Source organism: Hylaeus anthracinus, unplaced genomic scaffold (assembly GCF_026225885.1).
Source record: "Hylaeus anthracinus isolate JK02 unplaced genomic scaffold, UHH_iyHylAnth1.0_haploid 11989, whole genome shotgun sequence".
NCBI classification, from domain to species: Eukaryota; Metazoa; Arthropoda; class Insecta; order Hymenoptera; family Colletidae; genus Hylaeus; species Hylaeus anthracinus.
The window spans coordinates 17419659-17446809 of NW_026534337.1; the positions used below are offsets into that span (position 1 = coordinate 17419659).

Here is a 27151-nt window from a genome sequence, read left to right on the forward strand (position 1 = left end):
GTTTTTCTTTTCTCAACTTTTCGGCCTTTCAATTCCCGCCAGAGTTACGGAATTTACTTACTCCCCTTACAAACGTCAGGGTTATCCAAGTATTTTGGTAGATATTTAATTTTTTGGCGGTAATCGAGTACGCATTCGAACGATCGCATCGTCGCGTTTCTTTTCACCGGTCTATCTCGTAGGAGAGATTCAGGATAATAATAGTCATCGAAACCTAGATGTTAGTCGATTATTTTTATCTTCGGCTCGTCGACGAAACGACTCGGATTTTCTTCCGAGCGCCAAAGCTCTACAATTTCTTCGACGATCGCGCTCCGTTTGACCTTGAATTTAACCAAGCAATTTAATCATTCGCCGAGAGAATTTATCCGATGAAACGGTATTTCGACCAGTTCGGATACTCGGGAAAGCGCCGTATCAACAATATTGGGAAAACAATTTTCGCAACAAAGAAAGAAGATAGCAACCATAACGTAACTATGGAACAATTTTGGCAATTAGTTCGCACCAGATATTCAGCGTCGAGGACATGTTCTTGCCACGAATGCGATTCACCGATCCGACGAAAGAGGAGCAACGCGCGAGGTTGCGTTCCATTGGCCCAGATAAGACTCGACGCGACACGTTCTCTTCTCGGCCTCTTACTTCTTAAAGCCTGTCCGCTCTTTCTACAGAAGCACGAAAAAAAAACGCGTTTTTCGTTCCGACGAAAACTCTTTCTTGCTCGGTCAAAGGAAGTCGTATACCGTGTCTTGGCGTTACAGCGAGTACCCAGATTCGAAGACACGGCATGCGTATGTACGCCAACAGATTTACGAAAAACTTTCGGAGCCGTCTCCTCGACACCGATACTTTCCATTGTAAAGGTTGGTCTTTTTTCCGATTGTAATTAAACGAAAACGTTAGATTTACCATTGAAAAGAGACGTTCCGATGAAACTCGGGGAACGAAGTTACAAAGGAAAACCACAGGATAATGAACGCGAACGAAGAAGATAGCCCGTGAGAACCGAAGGAACTATGCTGGCATACGGCAGAGGGTAACTTCTTTTTTCCCGTCAGCTCATTTCCTGTCTGTTGCCATCCTTCCTTTTGGTCGAGGATATGGAATCTCCCGATGACCTACTCTGCAACCGCGTCCGTCCTTCTCTCCTACCTTTCAGGCTCGAATCTAGAAAGGGGCTCCGAAGGTGAAACGACCAAAAGAGATCTCGTTCGTGTGCAAAGCCGATATCGAATGAGAGAAGAACATGAATTTCCGTGCTACGGAACGATACGTAACTTACGGAATCATGAATTGTCCGACAGACTCATCTTTTAATCGCGTAAACTCCAAACCTAGTCGCTAGTTCGCTTTCCGACTATTGCCGATAGATACGAATTTGACCATCTCTCTGCGAAACGATTAATCGGTTACCGACCTTTCGCATCAACGGCGTCGCATCGCATCGCATCGCATCGCATCGCATCGTTCCGTTTAGACCGTAAACTTCGCTCGAACGCGATAAGGGGACTTTGCCAGCGACCGGAATTTCGCTGACACGCTTTGTCGTCCTCGTCGACTTCTGTATCTGCTCTCTCGGTAAAGTAGTATCGAACTTACGAAGCGACTCTGTAACTACGGACGGGGCGAGAGGAAAGTTGGGTAGACAAGAGCGGGAACACGAACCAAGGAAAATTGCGAGAGGTTTCGCGCGAAAACGAGAGAGACGGAAAGAGAAAGCAGTATCACCGACGGAAAATGTTCGTCTCCGATAAACCCGTGTAACTCTATCGGTAAAGCGATCGATCGTTTATCTGCGATTCCACCGCAAGAGAGGAATTACTCGTACGATCGCGCTTACACTCTAAACAAACGTATTTGCACACGTGCGTCGTTGCGTATCACTGTCCATCATCTTCTAGATTGCTTTAATAGCTTAAAGCGTTAATTCGGGAAAACGTTCACTTTCATTCGCGGACATGTACGACGTAACTTTCACCCCAGGAATCCCAAGTAAACTAGATGGCGACTGTTGTCGACAAAATCCCAAAGTAAATAATCGATGGACATTTTATCGAGCTAATAGCCAAAATCGCGTAGAAAAATCCGATCGATAACAGACATATTTCGCAGATTCTTCGAACCATAATAGTACATATGCGGACCGCGACACGGAGCAAAGCGAAAATTGGACTGTGGCCAACGCGAGATTCGTTTGGCTGGTTTAACGCGCCGAGGCGCGTAAACGTAGACGCGTCACGGTCCTTTCGAATACGGTGGACAGATTCGCGATACCTGCGTACCCTCGAAGGCGACCTCCCCCGAGTACTTGCTCTATGCCGCTATTTATAAACGATAGGGTCCGTTATCGTACTATCGACAGACGCGCGCGTTACGCGTTATCGACTCTATATCGTTCTCGCGCCACGAGCTGTTACGATCAGCCTCGTTTAATGGTTAAGTACACTCATTGCGATCACACGTGTCACGCAAACATCGTACAGGACTGGCCAACTCCTATCAGAGAGACAAGCAACATTTCGATTCATTTCATTTCGAATAACAGATCGAAAACTGATCTCCTCTCATTCGTCATTCGCAATTTCCATTCGAGAAAGAATTCTAATCATCTTTTGATATCGACCACGTGCATCGTGTTCGAGCTGGCTCGATGGAAATTGTTGTTTCTCGGCGGAATTTTTCACGCACGGACGCGATTACCTTGCCGAATCGGGCACCGTGCCAGTTTTCGCCGACCACGACTATCGCTTAGCAACCATTTAAACGAATCGCTGTATCGATCGATCCTCGAAGATAATCTTTCGCCAACTAATTTCTTCGACACGTAGGGAAATCGAAATGTACACTCTCGTTACTTCGTACTAAGCGTACACCGTGAAACAATTCAATCGTACCGTGCTCAGGCCTAGACGGCCCGAGTTGAAGTTTGAAAGACGTTATAGCGAACGAGGTAACATTGTTTTCGTTTAGAATACATCCGAGTTGCAGACAATTGTAAAACATAATCACCGTACCATCCAAGAGCTACGGCCAACAACCAGGGGATAAAGAACTTTGGAAGAAATAGTTTTGTTTACCATTCGTTCCACGGAGACACGATTCATCGACACGAATGGAAACGAATGACGTTTCAAAGATCAGGGCCTAACTCTGGAGTTGGACGCAACTATACAACACGTTTGAAAATAACGGTACTAATCCAGACGCCTGAAAGTCTTGAGAAGTTTCTACGATCCCCCGGGAGAGGATCGCGAGTTCCTATTAAATAGAGATAAGAACTTATCTAATTGCTCGCGTAGGCGCAATTAAGGGAGACGCTATTAACCATCCCGGATCGAGCGACTCGTTCCAAGTATCGTTCGTTTCGAAGAGCAAACAGGTTTCGATGCGGGTGATCGCTTGGCGCGAGACAACGTACACTTCGGTCGCAAGTATTCGAACGCTTATCGAAAATTAAATAGGGTACCGAATCGTACGTTATCCAAATTTCATTATATTACGATGTATCGTATACGGTCGTCTTATGAAACAACGCATGCATAATTATTTACATAACCAACCTTTAAAATCGAACAAAACAATTTGTCCGAAACATAGCGTTACCTTTAAAGATAGCACCGCTACGGCCGGCCCTAAACCGTTTCATTGCTTTTTATTATACATATTATACATTATGTATATATGTATATATACCTACCATCGTTTCTGATTACGGCTCGATCGAACAGCCAAACTCTACGCCGCGATAACTTTTGTACGATCAAACTGTTGCGCCATCGCCCCATTTCCGGCTAACTGTTTCTTCCCTCATGTTTCCTTATTCGATTCCAATTCTGTTTGTCCCTTGTTTCCGTTAAACTGACTATGCGATACAGTCCATGTCGATCGATAAAAGAAATAAAAATATGAACCGAGAATCGGTCGAGGAGTCCTCCGATGCTGGAAAACATCTGCAAACTTAACAAGCCAACCCGTCGGCCTCGACGAGGCAAATTGGGCAAAATAGTATACGAACTATAAACGAACACGTATCGTATCGAGTAAACCTAAACAGTGACAAAGATTACTTCCGACCCCGAATACGAATAACAATTTCTATCTATCGTAAGTACAAGATATTACCAAATGTCCTTTCGATTAGATCCACTTGGAATAGAAAAGAATACGAGCACCAATCGATTCCGAGTACAAATATCCGATTCCAAATGTTTGCTTACTTTACAACGAGCGAAGGTCGCTCGAGCCACGGTCTTCCGTTCAATGGCCGCGTTAACTGAAACGCAAATCGAGTAATGGAACCACGAATAGGTAGTCCGCAGGTAATCTAGAAACAATGGGTCATCCAGCTGCACGACGCATTGTCGTTGTTGGGAAATTCTTTTCACCGTCAACACCCCAACCAATTAACGAGTATGCCGTGCCACGGGTGAAAGGATTACGATCTCGAAGGGTCTACCGATATTTCACTGAAACTAAGCCAGATATGAAAGACGTCGTTCCACGAGGAAAGTTACTTTCTCGGATTCCGATGCAACCGTACATCTCGTATCAACGTTGAGAACCGAAACGTACACCATACGCGCCAAACAAATACATATACAGAAGACTATCGGAACCAGTTTTTAAAATAATTGCATCGTTGCAGTTGTTCGCGTTGAATTTATTCTCGTTTGAAAAGGTAACGGTGATGGTGAACTCTCAACCTTGAACTTCACCGAAAACGAAAACGCGAGGGAAACAGTCAAGGAGATCGCGTGACAGACCGAATTAGAACTTCTAGATGCTTGAGAATTCAACCCCCGCCGGTTAATTTTCACTTGGAAAGGGGACCAATTATTACTCGCGAATTGCTGAAAAACACGACGACTAGAATCAACAAACGATGGTACACGTAAATCGAAAGAAGAATCGGTCCAAAACGAATCGAAAAAACAAGGGACCCGTTTACGCGATGGATATTCATTTATCCCTTGAGAGTAGGTACCCGAAATAAAATTTAAACCGTAAAACGAATAACAAACGTTAGATACTTGGAACGAAAAAAAACTTTTGTTGGTTAAATTGGGGTTTGTTACTAGAAATAAAACTGAAACCGAGTTATCGTACACGTTACGTGTAATCGAACGGCCTGATCCGATAATTAAATAAAATAATTCTATCGTAAACGCGTGGGATCCTTTGTAACCGTAACACAATTTCGTTTATCGATGCGTACAATGAATTACTGAGGTGCAAGCGCAGTTTGATTTTCCACGCACGCACACATGCGCGCAAACGCATTCGGAATACGACAGACTGGGAGAAAAAGGGGAGGAAAGGGGAAAAAGGCGGAGATTAATGCGCCGTATCGGAAGTCATTAGCACGTGAAAAATCGGCGCGCCCGGAATTTTTTCTCCGCTATTTTTCCCCGCTGGCCGTGAACGACTCTGATTCCGTTATTCCTCCGTGAATCCAACCAACGACGGCAGCAAGGATTCGTATCGAGCGGGTCGTCAAACGATTTCGATTCGAGATTTCTCCGCGCGTGGCCGTTCGAATCGCTAGTCAAACGCGTGGGTTCCGTTCGTTGCTGTTCCGCGAGTACCGGAATCGTTCTTTCAATTTTCGGTTTAATTATAGACACACACAGATTACGTTTATCGTATAAACGTATAAAACGGATTTTACGTTACTTTGACCAGTGCGTTTAGTCACCTCTTTTCCTTTTTCTTTTCAGCGGGACATACCGCCACGCCGCGCCGCGCCGTCGATGGGAACCGTTTCACGAGTATCAATCGCGCTTTGAACGGTCGATCCAATTAAAACATTATGCATCGCGTCGCACGAGACGACCACATCGCGGAAGGATAACGAGACTCGTATCGTGTCTCCAGGCTCCCTTCGTGGCACAAGTATGAGGGTAAATCCGAGAGAGAAAAAGACTCGGTAGGTCGCGTCTGTCGAAAGAATGGTCGATTGTTAACAATCGTCATGGTTGTTGGTTTCGAAAGGGATCGATCCAAGATCGACGTAACCGTAATTAACAACGACAACGTTTCGTTGCTGACATAACGGTGATCGGTGATAGAAGTAACGAGTCGGAGCGTATTTTCTTACCTGATCGTTTCCTGTTGCACATGATATATTATACGTTAAATAAAGTGGAATGCTTCGACGAGACTATTCGTTCAGTCTATCGTTGACTGTTTTTCGAAACACGAAACAACGATCGGAAGTTGTTAATCGACAAAGACGAAGATACATATTTCGAACGTTGTCTCGTCGACGAACATCCGGAACGGAAGTCGAGTTTCTTTTCCACTTCCCGTTCGATCGGTCGGAAAAGTATCGAGTTATCGATGCGTTATCGGAAAACGATAACGCACCGTTCCCATTCGAGGGTCGATCAACCGGGCACACCTGGTCACGAGGTAAACGAACCGAGGATAAGGTGTCGCGAAGAAACCTTACAAATCGCGGAAGACATGGACAGTTTAACCTTGGCTAACGATCGCGATCGTCGGAGTAAGAGCGTGCTTCGTCCTCGACATCATCCTTTGGCTAATGGAAGGGGGGGTCAACAATGACGACAAAATACGTAGTTTCACGATCGAGTATTTAATGATCCGTTGGGTATCGCTGCTAGACGCAGCAAATATGATACGAGTATAGTTGCTCTTTCATAAATTAAAACGAGATTATTCGAGACGATTCGCGAAGCTGTCGGTATAAATGAAAAGTTTGCGAGTGGCATTGTGCGCGTTAAACGCATCCGACAAACAATTCCGGACGTGGAAAATCGAACGATCCGATTCCAGTCTACAAATGCGTCGCGACGATCGGTGTATCGTTCGTACCCGCGGTGAACGATGTCGACGAAATTAAACCGCATTAATTAGTAGATCGATCGATAGTAACAAGGGACGGGGAATAATTATGATCGCCACTCAAGTGGAACTTCCAAATACTGAGAGACGGCTGTCGAATAACAAAGGGTCTGTCTCGCCGATGAAACGGAATATAATATCGATTCTCACGGAAACTACCGCGAACGCGGGACGATTCGACGGTAGCTGGTTGAAAACGGTCGACGAGCGATAAACCACGTGCTGCAATCCACCGTACCCACAGCGTACTCCAGCCTCGGCGACTCAAAGGTTACGGGTTCTCCGCAGTATTGACCTTCGACTCGAACTCGCACCGGAACTACCAGAACAGACACTCCCTGAAAATCCACCCACGTACGAGTAATTCGGCTACCTGTATCTCGCTCCGCTTCCGCGACTCGGAACGAAGACGCGAGGAAAAGATTGTACAGCCTCCAGAAATAGACCAAATTTATTTAATTCTACGATATAATTCAAAATTGGCTAAACATGGTTTCTATTCGTTTATCTACATTGTCTCGATCGAAACAATGAAAGCGTGCTCGATCGGAAAACGAAGCGTTCGAGTAGCGAGGATGAATCACTGTGACGAGGGCGCAAGGAAAAAACATGACAAGAAAAATACTAAGAAGGTACACGTGCCCGCGTATGCGTACATATGTTCTCTTACTATAGTCGCTCGACCACTGGCGCGAATAAATAAAATATCGTAATCATGGTCACGGTATACCGTATCGACGAATCGATACGCGACAGAGAGCACAACGTTGTGGCGTTCCATCCGTCGACTTCTCCGTCCGTTTCCCTGCTTTCTTTCTCATTCGTAGAAAAATGTAAAAATCCCACTATTTTACTATAGATTCATGTTACTCGCGCCCGATAACCGTATACATCTGTCGCAGTTTTTGCTTCGCTATTTTATCGAAATGCCACCGCGAATAATACACGTGGCTGGTTTTCATCTTCCGCTTCTGACGGTATCTTTTTTTATTAGCTGAACGTTACAGTCGCGGTTACACCAACTTTTACACCAAGTTCTTCCTTTCTTTTTGTTTCAACCTTATTTTCGTCATTGTTGAAATTTACTTTGTTCGTTGTACAATTCGTTGGATCGTAACGCGACGCAAAGTATAATATCGAAGACCATACCTGGCAACGTAACGGTGGCTTTGAGTTTCTGAAATTGCAAACGACGAGGACAACAACGGCCTGCACGGTCGAGGGGCGACCTTTATCGAAACGGGTTGTCGGCTACAGGCCTTTCTCGTCGAGTTATCGGGGCTCGAGACGGCAAAGTAACATAGGAAATCGAGACGGTCGGACGGAAAGTTCTGACGAATGAATATACGCACGTTTCCGCGTGTACGTGCAAATGTACGGAAACAGACCAACCACGACAAAATAATACGACGTTTATCCCGCTGAATCAATGGCTCAGGATCGATTTTTATAGAATGAACCTTTTTCAAACGTAAATCCACTTTCTTCGAGACATTTTTGTTCCATTATCGAGAGATACGTGGAACAGTGAAATTTGTGAAACGCATTCGGCACAAAGTATTGCACAATTCTCGATAACCTTGAGAATTAAATGCACCGTACGCTGTGTACCGAGGAAACCATCGACAACGCGCATAATTTCTCGCGCTCTTCCGTTGGGAGGAGTACGCAGCAGGAATCGGTTTCTGTCTCGTAAATCTGTTCCTCGGTCCTGAATCCATGGTCCTGTAGCGTCATCATCGACACGGAGCCCGTAATTTTTGCGGTAACAGGTCTATCATCGACATCGTTCAACGACGATAGGTTTGTTACGATCGAATATATTAATCACTTAACTCGATTATCCCATTAAATAGCTGACTCGATGACCACGATAAACATTCGTCTCACCCGGCGGCCGATTTTCAATGCTATCTTCGCGTCAACGACAACTTTCCCGTCGATCTTTCCTATTCTCCGTCGTATCGTCGCAGTCTGCCGAGCATGCGAATCAAAAGAAATTTAATCCACAGTACCGCTGCTCGCAATGTACTTAAAATACGTAATTTCACGATTGTTCGCGATGCATTGACAGTCGGGAGAGACGGGCAATAGAAGTCGTAGGTGTTGCTCGTCCCTCGAGAAAATCGAGAAAACATCTTCGTCGGTCGATTATGTGCCGATTCGCGACGATCTCTGACACCCGCGCACCCTTACAGTTCTTTTCCATACGATATACGTAACCCTTCCAGTCAAAGACGCGAAATGGAGTAGAGGGATAAATTGATTTCTTTCGTCTTTTGTAAATGTTTCCCGGTCGTTTCGTGTTTTTCGCGCGCGTCGATGCTCGATTCGCGGCTCACGGCCGAACGATGTTTATGTTCCGACACGGTGCTTGCAAATACAAGGACAGGTAACGCAGACGTGGTAAACGGCTGAGCACGTTACGTTGCATTACAAAACGCGCGCGCACATACGTAGATATGTACATAATGTGTATTCACGAGAACGCGACGTCCGCGGCCGCGCGGTAACGTTGCCGAGTGTGAGCCCTTCTCGAATAAATTCACCCCCTCTCTTTCTCGTAGCTATCGTTTTTCGAAACACGACCATATCGCGACGAACCACTCTTTCGATTCCGCGTTGGTCTTAGTTGCACGGAATTCCCCCAGACGGCGACATCAATGGCGCGCTTCGTTAATTGTTTTCGCTCGGCGGCAGCGTACCATTCTACCGTTAACGGGGAACCCTGTCTCTTTACGGATCTCCATGGATAGTTACCAAAGCCTTCCAACACGCCAAGGCACATTCTAGTCGCGACGCTTCATTTACCGTGTTACTAACGAACAAAAAGCCAAAGCTTCGTTTGGAAAACTGTCGATATGTAGGAAACGATGGCCTAAGGAATGCGAAATTTTGCAAAACTAAAGTACACGCGAATCTTGGCGAATTAAACGCGACAGAAACAGAGGCAGAAACGGAGGAGATACGAGCGGTTCGCGAGTGTTGCAACGTCGCCTCGGGGATTGCCGAGATTGAATTAGATCGCGAGGTCGATAGACCAGAATTTGCGATAATGGCACGTGGGATTTTATGGACACGGCGGTTGTCTTCCCTCGATAGCCAAAGGAGATCGACTCTAAACACGTACGAGACCCGGCTGGCTGGTTGGTGTACGGGGTGAATAAGCAATAAAATCAAGCGTGGTACGGTGCCCGTTTTCTGCATACTTTACGTCTTTTGCGCCGCCCGTCCCGCTAGCTATTCGCCGCATACTTCAAGTGTTCTAAAGGTATGCGCGACTTTTAGATTGGTTCCCAAACACGCTACGTTCTAGGTACAACGTGGTTGATACAACTGCGCTGTTTACACGGGTACTCTCTCTAGATAAATAACAAAACGTTCGGTTTCTCGATTAATAGTATCGGATCATTTTCGTTTTCTCCCCCTCGTTCCTTTCGTAATTTAGCAAGCTATGCAACCCAGTCGACGACGACGAGGACCAAGGCAAGTATTTGGAACGTTCTCGTCGCTTGTCGACTTCGAGTCACGAATTCCTCGCGTCGGCGTCGCGTCGCGCTCTCCGTCTTCTCTCGTCGATGCTTCGCGCCGCGCCGCGACGCCGACGCCGACGCCGCGCTGTCGCGAACACGACGAACAGAGCGGTGAGTTTCTTTCGTCTTGCCTTCCTTCCGATACTTGGCTCTCATCGGTGCGATTCCTGACACGATTCGCTCGGCTCCGAACAACGAGCGTGATCATTTCTTTGACCCGAATTAACGCAATCGAATTTACTTGTCGACAATTCGTTAGAAATTGAATCTTTTTCTTTACTTGTTCGAATTAAATGTTTACGTAAAAAACTCTCGCAAATATTTACATACTATCGAGTGGTACGTGTTACGCAAAGGAAAAGATAGTCGACAAAGATTCAACGTTAAACGTCGTGAAACATCCCGAACTTGTGCTCGTAAGTACTTATCGCTCGGTCTACCGAACAATTTCCAACAATAGCGTAGAGATAAATGAAGTAGAACTTGTAGATGCTCGGCTAAAAATAGCCGTCATCATCGGAAGATAGAGTCGTTGGTGAATATATCAGCGTCGGTCGCACGATGCATCGCGACTTTGATAACGTACGAAACTGTTACGTGAACGATTTCGAGGACCGAAAGGATTAAATAAAAGTTTGAAAAAGGCGAGAGCATCAGAGTGGCTAAATGACTCGAGGGTGGTCGGTGCATTCCGTGCGTTCTTATACACCGCAACCGAGAGAATGAAACGTACGGAGCTTGAGCGAGAAAACTGAATTTAACGCGCGGATCGAGCTATTATTTAATGCCATCGCATCGAATGACTCGTAAAATATGCGCTACACGAAAATTAACATTCGTCCAAAGTTTCGTTGAAATCAGCATTCCAGATCAACGATCATCTCGTGTAAAAACACTTTTGGCAGTATCGATACCGTAACGCGACCATCAACCACTGTTGAGATCGATAAACAAGGCGTCAATCTTTTGACTCATCCTGCCATGATCGCGTCATTTTACCACCGCGACGTATACCCTATTCCGCATTCGGTGGTATAAACGCGAGCCCAAATTTCCCAGTCAACGGCAAAAATTTGCTTATACTCATCGGCCATCGCAACCCCTATTTATGGCGAACAACGTCGTACGGCATTGAACGCGTCACTTATTCGTGAAAATATTTGAAAATGTTACGAATAAACGTTTGCTCCGTTATGTTTAAATTAAAAAAAACCTCTGTAAATGATCGAAAAGTATCGCGTGGTATTAATGTCTTTTGTTAATTTTTAGTTGCGCTACCCTTGTCAAATGTTTGGGTGCGCCACTGTTCGTCAACCGTGGTCTCTACTCGGAAACGAAACGAAATAACGGTGCACGGTTATTTCCAAGACACTCGAATCGCATCGATCGATTCGACGAGAGAAACTGTAATCTGGTAACGAAGGTTCACGGTCGATGAAACAATTTTGAAAACTTACCGTGGCTTCTTCATGGCTTGTCGATCGGCCTAACTCGGCGTGTCACGTGTCTCGCGCGTACGTCATCGGCAGTCGTCTCATGGCATCCACGAATCACGGTCCGACGAGCACGAGCAAAACGGCGACTACGATCGAAATCGACCAATCGGTCGATCGAAAACAAAAATTCCCTAGATCGTGTTCGCGCGGCTAACGCCGCTCTCGATTATCGGTGTCTCCGCGCGTTGGCTGTTGGCACGCTACTTTTCTCTCGCTCCTCGTCGCATTAGATTCTCCGTTTCGGTCTTTCTCGCGTATCTTCCACGAAGGGACGTGCTGCACGGTATGGAACGCGAGAAGGAAAACTCTGGCAACGTCGCCTCGCTCACTCGCTCGGTCTTTTGCCTCTTCTTCTCTTCGTTACGTCGTCACTGTCGTTGTTCTCGTCGATCTACACCCCATGCCGCTCTATTCTTTTTCTTATTCTTCCACCCGTCGTTCACCGTCCGTCTATCCTCTTTCAATTTCCAACACACCGAGAGATCGCACACGTACGTACTCACACGCGTGTCCGAGGACGACACTGCGCGGCGTGCACTGGACGTAACGCACACCGACAGAGCCACGCTTTCGACGTGTACGAGTCGTGCGCACCACTCCACCAAACTATCGAAAGATTCGGTACTCCCCTTTTTTTCGATCGTAACCGGCGCCTACCAAGCATCGACGAATCTTTAGAAACTCCAACGTTCTCGGAATTCTCCACATTTCCCAGCGATACACATTCGTGTCAGGAACCTTCGATCCGACAAACTGGTGTATCACTCTGTCACTCTATCCTTGTCCGACTCCTGGTCCGTGCATGCGATTTGTCTCTCTCCGTTGAGACAGAACACGGTTCTTCTTGCTCACCGAAATCTTTTCTTTCCTCGAGACCAGGCACCGTTTCTTTAACTCTCGACAACGCTACGCGAGGCTCGTAACAAGGACACACCGAACGTTCTCACACGCGCGATGCCTCGCGCATCTCAAAATATTCCACCATGTTTCGATGTCACCTTCGGAGGTACTCTCACTTGCTGGCAGTGGCGGAAGCCATATTGTGATCGCTGTTCGTGACATCGCCAGAGCGCCAATCGGTGGATGGACAAGGGGGATTGCGCGCACTCCGATTGGTCGAGTGCACCTGTTACGTAGGCGCCATCTCGCGGGACCTTTGAATACCGAACCAACTTGGGCGTATTTATCGACGGATTGAAAAGCTAGAGAATCGACTGCCGTTCATTCACCGACCCTATCGTTTATTAATTAATCGACTCGCGTTGGGCACATTTTAATCGGAATAACGATCGATCGTTGCTATCGTAATCGACATACGCCGGAACAAATTACTCTACGAAATAATAATTATATTAGTCGTTGCATACGCGAAAGCTAATCTGTCGAAGCAATGGAGTGTTATGTATCAAGGAACCCAAACTACATATTCGTGTTTTCACTTTCACGTTTGTGTTTGAATTTCAAAGTTGATTCCACTTTAAGAAAACTCTATGCGCCACCGTTCAACACACACGCGATCAAACTTTGGCTCGAGGGAACGACTTTTACCGACGTTTCGAGTAGTTTCACGACTCGAATTCGTTCGTTAATTTCACGTAAATATGCATGCAAAAATATGACCTATCGATAACTACTAGCGCGCGTAACGCGCATGGCTCGTTGAAAACATCGAAATTCTGCTTTAATGCTTCCGACCGCATAGGAAATACTTGGCGACCGCACAAGAACAGAAAAAACAGGAAACACCAACATTGCGGTTTAGTCCAGTTTCGCGACGGAAAGTAGAGTATATCTGTTCGTAGCATGTCGAAAATGCGTTTGATGACAAGCAACGGTACTCGATAAACGAACAATCGAATACAACAACAACAACGCTACCCAGATTTAAAATTTTATCTATCGAAGCAATGTGAAAGATATCGAACCACTGTACTCTAAATCTTGCCGAAACGGAGAAACAGCTGTGTCGTTAAGACGAAACCAAACTTGTTTCAAATTTCGGAAACACGAAGGGAGCCTGTACCCCTTGCTATAGATAAGAAATGTTCCCAATCTCCGAGAGGTAGGAAGTAACATGAGTTCGCGAAGCGAGACGAGACGAGACGAGACGAGTCCAGTCGAGTCGAGTCGCGTCTAGCGCGCACAAACAAACCGTCGAGTGGATCGACATGGATTTACGATCCCGTGTCGTAAAACACGGATGAACTTTCCCCGTTTCTCCGGCCTACCACGGCTACCACGACGGACTTGGGACACACATGCGCGAATAGGTATGCAACAAGTCTACGCTACTTTGATCCATCTCGCGCACCGGCTCTTGTCCAGCTCGGGAGGTTTTCCATCGGCGAACGCGTAACAACACCTTCAAAAGTACAAATGAATACAACCAATGACGAAGTAGGTACTTTGTTTCGGAGCTGTTTTAATCGAAAATAAAAGTACCTACGTAACTTTGTTTCGCTTTATCCTGGAGATAGGATCAAACTTTGGACACCTACGGAAAAAGCTAGCAAGCTAGTAGGTAAATTAACGTTTATTAGTTAAAAAAAAGATAGAGAAAGAAAAAAGGTTAACTACCATTTGTATGGTGCTCCGTGCTTCTGTCTTGTATTCCGTAGCAGCCGGGAAAGTGGAAACGTACAAAGACTGTTACTGTTTCGATAAAATTCAAACTCGAATTCCAAAGTCTTTCGATTCATTTAATTGGAAACGCAACGGTGTAAATGTGTCGATTTACGATTGATCTCTATTCAGAGGTTCGATTGACGTTAGCCAGGTTAACTCGACGTGGCGAGGATCGAGAGATAGCGGAATACACGCAGAAAAGGACGTGCAACAAGTTCTCGTCGATGGCCTCTTGCAACGTTCCTCCACTTTCAACGTTGCCTACGTCACCGGTGACGCACGATTTCCGCTACGTCACGCGGACGCGCCACCCGTCGTCGCGTATCTCTCCTTTGGGTCCACAATGTAGGCGCTTCGACGCACCTCTCGATCAAAACCAAATCCCGATCCCGATACGTTCAACTTCCCACATAGGACATTCCTGACCTTTGCTTCTTTCAACTTCAAACAGGTCTTGGAGTACTCGAAATTCTTCCGCGGTCGTTCTTTCGCGTGGCCATTTTTGCCGCGACTGATCCTGTGCTTGCTAGCCTCTATCCAAGTAGGTAGATATGCAACCAATAATTTATTTCGAGAAGGCGCGTCGAAAGGTAGTAGGAAACCAACGGGATGGCTTATTTTCCGTCAGACACCGATCGATCGTCGGACGTCACACGTTTGTTTCGGTTGTTAAGTTTAAAGGGCTCGCGAAACGGATCTCGGATGTAATCCGACCTTTCGAAGAAAGCTATACACACTCGAATCGCTTCGGAGCTCGAATGTTCGATAAACTAGTTTATTCCAATGTATCGGCGAATTCTTGTTATTTATAATTGTTCAAGATTAAAATACACGGTAGATTCTCTTCTTCTTTAACAACCACTTTAAAGAATCGCGCAGTCAGGTAGCTTCTTTTTTTCGATAACGAGAAGAATCTGTTCCTGGGTGATGTCGCGTTTATTTTCCTGCTATCGGATAACCTGCGATCGGATTACCTCGAGACTTGGAGAAGAGAGCGCAAACTTGATGTTCCGGTCGAGTACGTTATCGACAAAATACACCTTCGACAAATTAATGGACTAACGCGGACTCCTCGAGCATCTTGTCCACGAGAAAAAGGATCGAACGTTACGAACGATCGGTAAGTTTCTCGCAGGATTACGAGGCCGATCGCTACTTCGTATCGTTGGGTACGAGGGTGAAGGTGAGAACGAGACCGAGACAGAGACAGAGACAGAGACTCGGGAGTGCAAACAAGAACCGCCCCGTCTGTTTCTAAACTTCTCCGTGCTTAACGGTGCGTTGGTATGAAGAGGGACGACGAACGGGGAAAAAGAAAAAACAGCGAGACGGAAACAGGGACGGAAAGAAAGAGGAAAGGGTGGGAGGGATAGAGTGGGTTCCTCTCTATTGATTTCCTGCCGAGGGTGGGCCAACGAAGGGAGGATTAGGTATCGGGTCTCTCGTTGCCGCTTTCTCTCTATTGCTCCATCTTCGTTTCTCCTTCCCCCCCGTTCCTCCTATTCTCTCCTGCGACGGTTCTGCGGTAATTTGGCGAGCAGCTGACCGAGTGCGACAGAGACGGAAAATCGTACGAGGGACGGACCAGCGTGCTGGAAGACGAAAAGAAAGAAAAGCTTTTCTCTGTCTTTCAAGTATACTACGCGGTATGCGCGTGTACTGGCCGCGGACGATTTTCCGCTGGTAGACGGAGTTAACGTAACACTGTTCCACGCGTTCGACTATTTGTCGAATACCGAATCGTTCGGTAGGAAAAGACTTACTTACTAAAGACAGAATTACTGGAACATGTATATTTTTCGATATAATAAATCTTTGCCTAGGCAAACGGTTACATAAACGTGCTTTAACCTTTAACCTTTAACTAAATCGATTGGTCGCGTTACTTGTGTTCTGGAAATGAATCGTTGCAAATAAATCACTATACGGTGTTTTCATTCGTCATCTATTTTGTTCGTAGAAAATGTTGACCATCATCTCGGAATGTGTGAAACCGACTTAACGCAACGTGGTACACAGCTGAACGTCGCGCATCGATGAGACCCGTGTAGCGGTGACCCTCCGGTGGTGGTAACGGAACGGTCGAGTGACGCAACACCGACACTCGTAGTGGTAACACAACGGCACGAGAGTATACACGTACTTGCCATAGCGCGCGCGTAGTCGCGTAACACGCGGTAGTGTAACCACGCGGGCGTGTGTTTGTGTCGTAACACAGCTCCCGCCGTGACTCGCGGTCGCGAGTGCCGGTGGTAGTCGTTGAAGCAGTAGTAATAGAAGTAGTAACGAACGTTCGGTGGAATGGTGACGGTGGTGGTGGTGGTGGTAGTGGTGGCGCTGGTAGTAAACTTGCGTACCTACAAGCGACGCCGACGTGACGTCAGAATCCGCGCAACATAACTCATGAATCCGCACCTCGTCTACTCCTTCGTCCCGCTCTCACCACCCTAACCGCTAACCCTCCCTCGCGCGTTCAGATAGTATCGATATTACTCCACTCCACGTGACGGACAAATTAATGGAGCAACCTCGTCAAAGGGACTCCAAGTGGGAGGCGCGTGTGTAGCTGCTCGCTAAACCGTGATTTCTTCTCCGAAATTTCAAGGGTCAAATTGTCCTGGACGATAGACCATAATTTTACATGATCGAGTTAAGACACGACAAACCATGCCCTTGTGATCTAACGCGATAGCGCGTTATACAATTGCTTCGTTTGATACACGATTTAATGATGATCCCGCGAATTACGCGAGTGTAACAAGACGACGAAACCCTTTTGAAGCTTCGACGCTTCAATTCGAGCCGATCCATCGATAACTATTTGATACCGGTTTGTTGCCGCTGCTACAAGCTCACATGCGCAGAAAACCAATTAAAGATGCTGCTGCGTACGAATACTTTGGCCGGAACCACGGGCACGAATTTATGAAGCGTATTCGCGCGGTTTATACGCTCGTTTCGTGTAATCCGCATTCTAACGTTTCTCGAACCGCATCGGTCCGAGTTTCTTCACTTTTTTCTCTTCCTTACTTTTTCTCATCGATAACACCATAAACGATGAGTCACGTCTTCTGCCGTGATTCTGCGCGAGCGAACAGACAAATGCGCGTAGAAAAACGCATTAATAAATATTCGTCCGAACCGGAAATTTTCGAAAATCGAAAGGAAGAAAGAATCGATAAAACGGAGACTTTCGACAATTGAGATTACGACGCGATTCTTACTCGGGATTCGTCGACACCGAAAACGACAGACAGTGAAGACAGCGAGGGAAAAAAGGTAAAGAAAAAGAAAAAGAAAAAGAAGCGACATCTTTGTCGCGGTAAAACGGTGGGATGACCCCACGCATACGAGACATTCTGCCTCCCGATGAGTATGTGGGTCGAGAAATGCCGCGCGCGCTAAATATATATCGGTGCATATACTCGCGCGTATCGAAACTGCTCGAGAGAGGCGAACGAGCGACCGGATAACGCGAGCGAGCAACCGTCTCTCCTCTCGAGAGCACACTCGTTTACCTTCTAGCGCGAGCAGTAACGGATCTGCACTAATCGGGGCCTCAAGCTCCGTAACTCTTCGTTTTTCGAGTTATCTCTTTTTCGGAAAAATATTCCTTCTTCGATTATTCTCTATATGAAACATTCCAAAATTTCGTCGCTCAAAGAAAAACAAGCTGATAAATATATCAAAAAGAAAAAAAGCTAGACGACGGGTAATGGTTCTAGTATGATTCCGAGTAATAGTTGAGTTAATAAAACCAAGACATAAGGAGTTTTCTAGAGGTCATGGTAATAGAATGTTGGTTGGTTTTTACGGTTAGTCCGTATGTAAGCGCGAGAGAAAGAACACGCAACGCGTGTCATCTGTCGCCGCCTTTTTTCCGCCCGTGAGAGGGAAAAGAAGCGGAGGTGAACCATCGACGATGGTGAAACGACTCTGCCGATGCCGCAGAGAAATCGATTCGTCGATTCGTCGATCTGTCGTGGCCAAGACCTTTGCTCCCAGTGCTGGAATGCGCGTGATTTACGTGCCTTTCAACAATTTTGTCCCAGTCCCCGGTCAACCGCTGCGCGTGCCCGCGCGAGCCACTTCCACGGACCGGGTAGGATGCACCGATGCACTCCGCTCGAGAGTCAAGACTCGCAATCGGACCACCTACTCGAGAGAGCCTTCGACTTCCAAACCATTCATTCTCGTTCGCGGTTAAGAGATCGTAACACGGACGTGTTTTCGAAGCTGTCAACCGTTCGTTACAAAACACTAGACGATCGATTGGCAAGTTAACGAAGGAAAAATGAAGAAGCATAGACCAGGTTAGAATTGAAAGGTCGTGGTTATCGCACGAGCGAAGAAACGGTCTACGAGGAAACCATTGTTCGCTGCGAAGTAATCGAACCAGCCAAGTTTCAGCGAGCGTCAACGATACTTCCAACGACCCACCGAACGATTCGAGTACGCGCTGGTATCTGTAACATTTCTCATTTATTTACGGCAGAGTTTACCAACGCCTGCTAACCGACCTGGCCTAAACGTATCGGATACGACTACTTTTTCTAATACCATTGTTACACGAATTACACTTTGTGTCTTTCCACGGTTACTTCGTATTTGAAATATACCACGGTATACCACGCGTATCCCTGTCGCAAGGTTTCTATTTACTGTTCCGTTGGTTGCGGCTCGGAAATTACAGAAACTGGGAACACGAGCGCGCGCGAGGTGAAACGAACAGGGAGCGAGGAGAAACAGAGACGAAGAAGGGTGGAAGCATCCCGAGAGCCTGGATCAATGCTGTGTTTTCAAATCGCGTCCTTCGCGTTCTGTCCTGGTCCCTCCCCTTCCCCTTCCCCTTCCCCTTTCGTACGCGTTACTTCCTTCTCTTTTACCGATTGTTTCATCCTCTAGCCTCCTTTTTCTTCCATCTGGACGACTAGATTTTCCCGATCAAGCGTCCATTCAACGCTAGTCGCCACGCGAACAAATATTTGTTTCTTATAGCTTTATAAACAGTGTTCCGTGCAATCAGGATCGTCGATGATGTAACCCACCCACGACTGGAAGCGAATTATGTCCCAAATGCTCGGTAATGTACAATTTCTCTCGCGTCCAAGTTACGTGACGAAAATAATCACGCGCAGCGAAGTCGTTCGTATCGCTCGCTCGTTACCGTTCGAACAAGCAAACACTGCTGGATGCCCGTTTGGAAAAAATTTACCGGTCAAAGGTACGCCGACTTGATTATGGAAATAACGTCCACTGATAAGAGACTTATCCAGACTACGAGGCAAAAAAAAAATATACATGTCGAATCGAGTAACCTCCTCCTTTTTAAAATCGGTTAAAAATAAGATCGGATAAACGAACAAGAACCTGCCCGCCGTTATCCATTCGGTGTCGACGAAATCGAACCGCGAAACCGCGAGACGATCATTAAATTCGATCGGTGACGAATTCCGCGAAACGCACATTATGCAACCGAACGTACACGAAACGTATCGATAGAAGTAACAAAAGCGACGCTTCTCGTACTTGACCTAGATCTTTGACCGACATTTCGAAAACTTTTTGCACGCGAGCGCGACGCATACGGGGTGTTAACGCGAAAAGAGTTGAGGAATTTCATAACGTACGCGAGACTCGAGAAAATCGACGAGAAATGCTAAAATGTTTCTTGTTATAGTACATGGTGAATAAAAATAATGTTTGAAAGCATTCTTTAAAAGTCGATATTTTTGTGTATCGAGAAGGTGTGCCGAAAAAAACGAGTCGCCACACGCGCGGATGACTACCCCGTTTTGTTTTTCGCTTCCGCAAAATAGATATGCAGGACTTGGTATCTTTTCTTTTGCCTTCTTAGAATAGCGTTCTTCACGATTATTCGTCAAAAATTTCAATTTCAATTACGATTACAATTACGATTTCAATTTCAATAGAAACTACTGATTCACGGCAATTGCGTTCTTTTGTTATTCCGGAGGCACAAATTGCCGGTGGAAGAAGGGTAGCAGAAATCTGTACGCGTCGGCGTCGTTGTCGTCGTTGTCTATCGGTGAATCATGAAATTGCGCGGATTTCATGCAGCTACCGCGATTGCGTTTAGCGTTTCGGTCGCTAATTGCACGGTGAAGAAGCGGTCGTCGGAGAGGCACAATTATAATGGCGTAATCACCAGACCAGCTATTGGGTAAGAAAACTGTAATGCAGCCGCAGCCGTTCGGCACGAGGAACACGCAGAAAAAAAAAAGGATTAATAATATTACGAAGACGAGGAGGTAGATCGACGCGGTGTAATAATCGTCCGCTTCTTGCTAGAATTATCGCTAATGCTCGGTTTCGTAGATCGTTCTCGACAAAGATTGCGGCAAATCGGTCGTCGCGACGATCAATCGTATCTTCTTCCCGCGCAACGGATGGAACAACGGATCGATCGATCGATCGAATCATTTTTCATCCAACTCCGACACGCGAGCCAAGAAACCGATGCGAAAGAACAACGATTTTCGGAAACCATTTCGTTATGCTCGTTATCCTTGTTAACAACGCTTACGTAGGAAAACAACTTTCTTTCCTCGATCGATATCGATTCAAACTTTTTAATATCGGAGTCGATCCTCGTTTGAAATTTCAAATTTAAACAAAAATTTGAATCCGTTATCGTCTTTTCTAACTGGACACGGAAACGTTTTTCGAATTAAATCGACTAATCCGACGATAGATGCGAGCCTGAAATCCGGATGTTTCGGCTAATCGTTGTAAGGTTATAACATAAGGCAATAACGGGTTTTCCTTTCCCGTCGAGAGACCTTGAATCCGATTTTTTACGGTTTCCGTGTGATCGCGACTACTACGTAGGTAGTAGTAGTTCTTTCCCAGCTTTCGCGACTGAGAGCTTCGCTGTTTCAAATAGTAGCAACAAGCCGATTAATGTCTTTATTTTCGTATTATTAAAATCAAATTATATCGGTAGAGAAAAGTTTCTTTGGAAATAGTATTACGAATAGATCGAAGGAGCGCTCGTCTATTCGAAGGTATCCTTTTGAAGACACGCCACGGTTGAATCGATCTCGCACGACGATCGTCCGATATTTCCACTTTCAGAGGATACCGACCAACATTTTCTTTCTCACGCAACAACAAACAGACCGATGAGATCTAACTCGACGAGCTTTTCATCTCTCGAATAACCGAGCTCTCGTAGACAGTTGATTCGTACTGCTCATGCCGCGACTTGGTCTCGCGAAAGGGAATGCTAAACGGAGGAATCGACTTTCTCTTTTTCCATTTTATGTCCGTCGCGTTATTTCGTTCGCTCATCGTACTCGAAGAATCGGTTGCATAGCGATCCTTGGCGGACCAAAGTTTCTCGCAGTCTGCACGGATTTCGAAAACTGGTACTCTAGCTACGAATAGTACGACGACCTCACTCGAGAAACTTTAACTCAAACCTTTGCAATTTCTCAAATTCGCGAGCACAGCAACGAAAGAATAATGTTGGAAAAATGAGAATCGAACGAGTGACTGAAAGTAAAGGAACGATCGTCGAGCGTCGTGGATTCGAAGACAGGTTGAGCGATACACGCGTGCCTATGTAGGTAAAGGTAGTCCGCATTTTCCCCTTCCTGTAAGTTCCTCTCTTTGTCTTCTTTGTCGTTTGTACCTCCCAGACACGAAGCGCTGCTCCGCTCCGCTTCTGGCCGAAGCGCAATGCTACCGTCTTGTATTAGGGGGCGTTCACATCGCGTCGATAACAGAGACCGGAGAACGAGGCCATGCACCTCGACACTCAAACTTTCACCGCGAACGAAACCGAGCCAACTGGCGCTTGACTCGATGTTTGCCGAAACACCACAGAAATTTCGCTATAAACACTATTTCAAGGAAATACTTGCGGAGAAAATAGTAGCCTCCCGAGAACATCTGACCACGATAGAAGCGCTCATATCGGATGGCATTTCCAATTCGTCGACCATTTTTACGGTAAAACCACTCATTCGAAACTCTTGAAAATCTTAGCTGACGTTTAATACCACGTACGTGTACACGTGGACGATTACAATACTAAATTTGATTTTATCCCATAATGTTGCTCGAATGTTAGATCGGAGATATAAACTTTGTATTAAATTCGTTATTCGAATGAGATTTATTATTCGTTCGACGTGGTCGAACCGAGTTTTGGCGTTTCTAAATTCGTTACTTTATACCGGATGATTCACCTAACAGTCCTAACACCAGAGTCTGAAATACCTAACTCCGTTATTTTTGGCGATACACGAAACAACTACCGTTTCGCGCGAGCGCGAAAAACTAAATGGATACAGAGTCGAAAGGTTTCAAAGGTACTGACATGTTTGAACCGATGCCTGTTTCGAAACGAATGTTTCTCGTATCGAAATAAACCGACGGTTTCAAAATCGATGAAAAATAAAAGTTAAAGAAAGGGTAAAAATTGGTCGGTATAAGGACCTAATTCAGATTTATTGTACGAAATATGTACATATTGTTCCAACCGGTTAATCGGCATTATTAGGTTAACGCTATTCCGCGCGTATATTCGATTAACCGTAATCGTACGATCCGTGCACTCGAATACTAATCGAACAATCGGTTGCCAACCGGTTAATCGGATATTCGAATACCCGTTAAAACCGGTTAAATCGAGAACGTTGCCGTGGTTCCGTTCGCCCCGTCCCATCTCGCCGCTTGGTCTCGTAACGTGCCAATATTTACGGATTTTTGAAAAAACCGAATGCAGCTGGATCTTTCGCTGGTTACAAAGATAACTCGAAACAGATATAAATTTGTATTATCGAGAAATGCGAAAAAACTGTTATCTCATTTATACTGCTTTTGTTTTTATACTGATTTTTCAGAAATGTGCCGATGGATCCGTTTTCGAGCAGGCAAGACGATGTGTACGCGGCGAAAGATCGAGTGGCGCGTTAGAAATCCGCCGGTGAAAGTGTTAGAGTGCACGACCACGACAGCTTCTCGTGCTTGGAGTGCGAACCCAACCGCGGCGCGGCGGTTAGAATGTCCGACGGCCAGCAAGCTCGCGAGCGACGCTTTCTCTGCGCGGCAAATCGGCCGAGCGCGAGCGATTCGGTCAGGTTCGCCCTGGTGCTGAACGATCAGAGAACGAGATGTGTAAACAATGTTTCGAATCGATCGTCTTTGCCACCTCGCTGGTCTGCTATATGAAACGAAAAGAAGCGGACGACGCGCTGTGGAAGAATCGAGAACGCTATTTCGATATTTCTGTACGCGGCAATTCTCTTAACTCATCTTCGCGGAGGATGCTCGTGCCTCTTTTATCGCCATTATCGACGAGCAAATATATTTTCTTTCCCTCCGTCGCGATTATATTCGTCTATTTTACGTACGCGAAACAACTTGAAACGGGTACGATCTTTACAACGATACAATTTCAAATTTCGAATCATTGCAAATAAAATGTTCATAGTCACGGGAACGCGCTAAGGTGATCAGAGTATCTCGTTCGATACAATTGGTTAACCCCAAGGTAAGGGATTCGTTATCGGGCACTCGTAATATCACGGGACACTTATCGATAACGCGAAGAAAATTTGAGTAGTTTGTTCGAACAATCGAGTGACTCCGACAGTTCCGATCGTGAGTGCAGCCAGCCTTCATACGTGCCAAGGAAAGCGACAAGAACGGAGTCCGGTGGGGACGATTCACGGACGGAACGACACAGTTACGTGGGCGTTGCCGCAACGATCACTTCTTGCTCGCCAAAACAATCGGAAAATCTATCCAAACAGATTTGTTTGCTTTCTAGATGGAAACCGCAAGCCTATCCGTGTACTCCAATTTTGATCGCGTTACGAAAAATTGCTCGTTGGACGCGTCCGTAAAGTATTGTTCTCGGCTCGATAAAACGAAAGTTACCTAACCGGCTCGAATAGGCCTTCTCTGCCTTGGCGATCGAGCAACTCTATCACCGATCGGCGGTCCAAGACCTAACAAATTTAGGTGTCGGCAAGTAACGTTTTACAAACACTTTTCAAGCAAAGCTGAACGCAAAACTTGCACTCTAAACAGCTGGCGAAAGCGCTTCCAACAGGGCTTTCTCTTGGACGAAATTATCAACAGCGGCCTGACGAACGCCTCACTGCTTTTGATTCGCGTAAACACGCGAAACTGATTTTTCCCGTTCCCCGCCTGAAATTTTCAAATTTCATTGGTCGTACAAAGAATCGATACACGAGACTGATTTATCAAATTCGCATCGTTCCAATATCTAAGATTAACCGTACGATTTAAATACAACATATTTATATCACTTTAATATTATTATTGCACGAATTCGAAAGGCTAACGGTTCTCCACAACGGTAACGTGACTTTCAAGATGCAATTATGCTTACCGCGTTATTTGTCCGGTGATACTTGTTTGCTGTATTATACGTATTTGTCATAAATTTGCTCGTGCCGTCCAGCGCGAACGAAAACATTGAAACGTACGATGCCGCGACACTCGGATCTTATTGTTAGAGCGGACCGTATTATCGTCACGTTTTTCCGTTCGTTAAGTCGAATTCATCAATCCAGAGATAAGTCGGGAAGAAAAAACAGGCTACCGTACCAAGAAAGCTGCATACCATTGGAACCCTGTGGTTAAGATAATGAGAAAAGAAGTACGGCGCCACTGGTTGGCTTGCCGGCCCTCGTTTCATGGCTCTCGTTCTCTCACTTTTTTCCTCTAACTTGGCTAACGTCACATGCCTGCTACTAATACAAACACGTGCAACGCCGAACACCACCGACTATGTATTCATTTTTGCCTAAAATCTTCTTCGAAAACCGTGTTAACGTCAACGTCGTTAGGATATATTGTAAAGTAGTAAGTATACAATTAACGCAACGGATACTTTTAGCTTTTACATAATAACGTGAATGCTTGACGAGGATAACGCTGGAGCGTTTCTTCGGTATTTGCCGTGTACGTAAAAGAACGAAGAATCGAACGTGTTAATCGATATTTTTCAAGCCAGACGGACCAGAGAGTGACCGATGACGTACGGACGACAATACATATACCCTTTCCATGATTCTCGTTTCGAATTACGTCTACCTACACCATTGCATCAAATATTTGCTTACTTTCAAAGGAAACGCGACAAGCATGGAACGATTCGATAATTTGCCGCGACAATGTTTACATAACATCGACGAGGTTCACCGAGGAACCTTGAATATCGTATAACGCCATGTTCCGTTAAAGTTCTTTCACGGCAGCTCTCGCATCCGAAATCCATTTGGTGGCCGCACGTCGCGTCGCGTCGCCGTCACCGTCGTCGTCAGTCTCGTATCCGTGCACAATCGCGTTTCACCCTCGGATTAAGCCATAAAGTTATCGAGTCGCTAATTAATTACACCTATTAACGCAATTACTTCGATCCGTTTGAATTCGCGCGAGACGAAAGCCCAGGAGGGCCGCAGGATTTGTCTTTCCGACGCCCTCTGGCTGCGAGATAATCAAAATAAAAGGGCAACCGCTATCTTCTCCCTTCTCTCGCCTGGCTCGACCTTTTCACCCTATATCCGTGCGTTTGCTTTCCACCCTTTCTCTCCCCTGCGGTTTCTCATTATCTTGTCTGTATTCCGCACTCGTTGCAAACTTGATACGAGCAGAGACCGACGACAAATAGCGGCGGCTATTCGTAGCAATTTTCGCGATCATACGATCAGCATCGAATCAACGCAACGTAACATCGTACACGTTTGTTTCGATTAAAGTAACTCCAACTGTTTTCACTCAAAGGACAATTTTTATTTAGCCCGGTTAGCAACTGTGATCAAAGAATACTCATCGCCGCGAGACGAGTGAATTGGCCGATAATGAGAAGAGAAGGGCGGTGCATCCAGATTCAACACTCACACCGTCTCCCTCTCACTCACCGCTCTCTTTGAAACAAGAATACCGTCTCATTCGGTTGTTGACGCGCGTACCTGACATGCGTTTCGCGCACGTACGCTCGTACCAAATTGTCCAACAAACGCAGTTGCTGAGAAAACTCGTTAGTTGCGTTGGCGTTGGAGAGAGAATACGTTTAGTCGCGGACGGTTTAATTCCACCAGGGACCATTAACAGGTTATATGCTCCGGGCCAGAAGCATAGTCGATATTACGCACGCGTATAAAGCTACAAACGTGGATTGCCCACGGAAATCTATTCGGAAAACAAGAAATTGGCATTTCGAATCTGTCGACGGCTTTACCTCGATTAATCGTACTTATTGTCCGACGAAGCGGAAATAGTGGCTCCAAACGATACTTATCAGTTTTTTAAGTCAGTGTCAGTGTCAGCTGTGATGCACTCGTCACGTTTTTTCATCTAAGCGAATGTGTGCACGCGCGATTTAAATTTCGTGATATCCTTTTAACGCGTTCATTGCCCTCATTGGTTTACGCGTCTATCGTTTGTTTGACTACGCGTCGACCAATTATCATATCATTCTATGCGCTTTGCTTGACGCCACGCGACGCGTTCGCTAGTAACGCGAGCTCAACTGTGCTTCGTCCATTAACGGACGATTGTCCGATTCGAGCCGCAAAATTTCCTACATAAACGATGGCTACTTCCATCGCGTCGCGTCGCGCT

At 46.0% G+C, this 27151-nt stretch overlaps 1 protein-coding gene across 2 annotated transcripts in view; it reads right to left on the minus strand.

Moving 5' to 3' along the window:
* Positions 1–27151, minus strand: part of LOC128887677 (AF4/FMR2 family member lilli) — a 94177-nt gene that overhangs the window by 61189 nt on the left and 5837 nt on the right. Inside the window, exon 1 of one of the 2 annotated variants that reach the window (XM_054143841.1) lies at positions 11861–13031. The exons of the other annotated variant lie outside the window; for it this stretch is intronic. Within the exon in view, the coding sequence (XP_053999816.1) occupies positions 11861–11874 (14 nt within the window). The 5' untranslated portion in view covers positions 11875–13031. Of the gene's footprint in view, positions 1–11860; positions 13032–27151 lie in introns of those variants that run through there. 2 annotated transcript variants of the gene reach the window in all.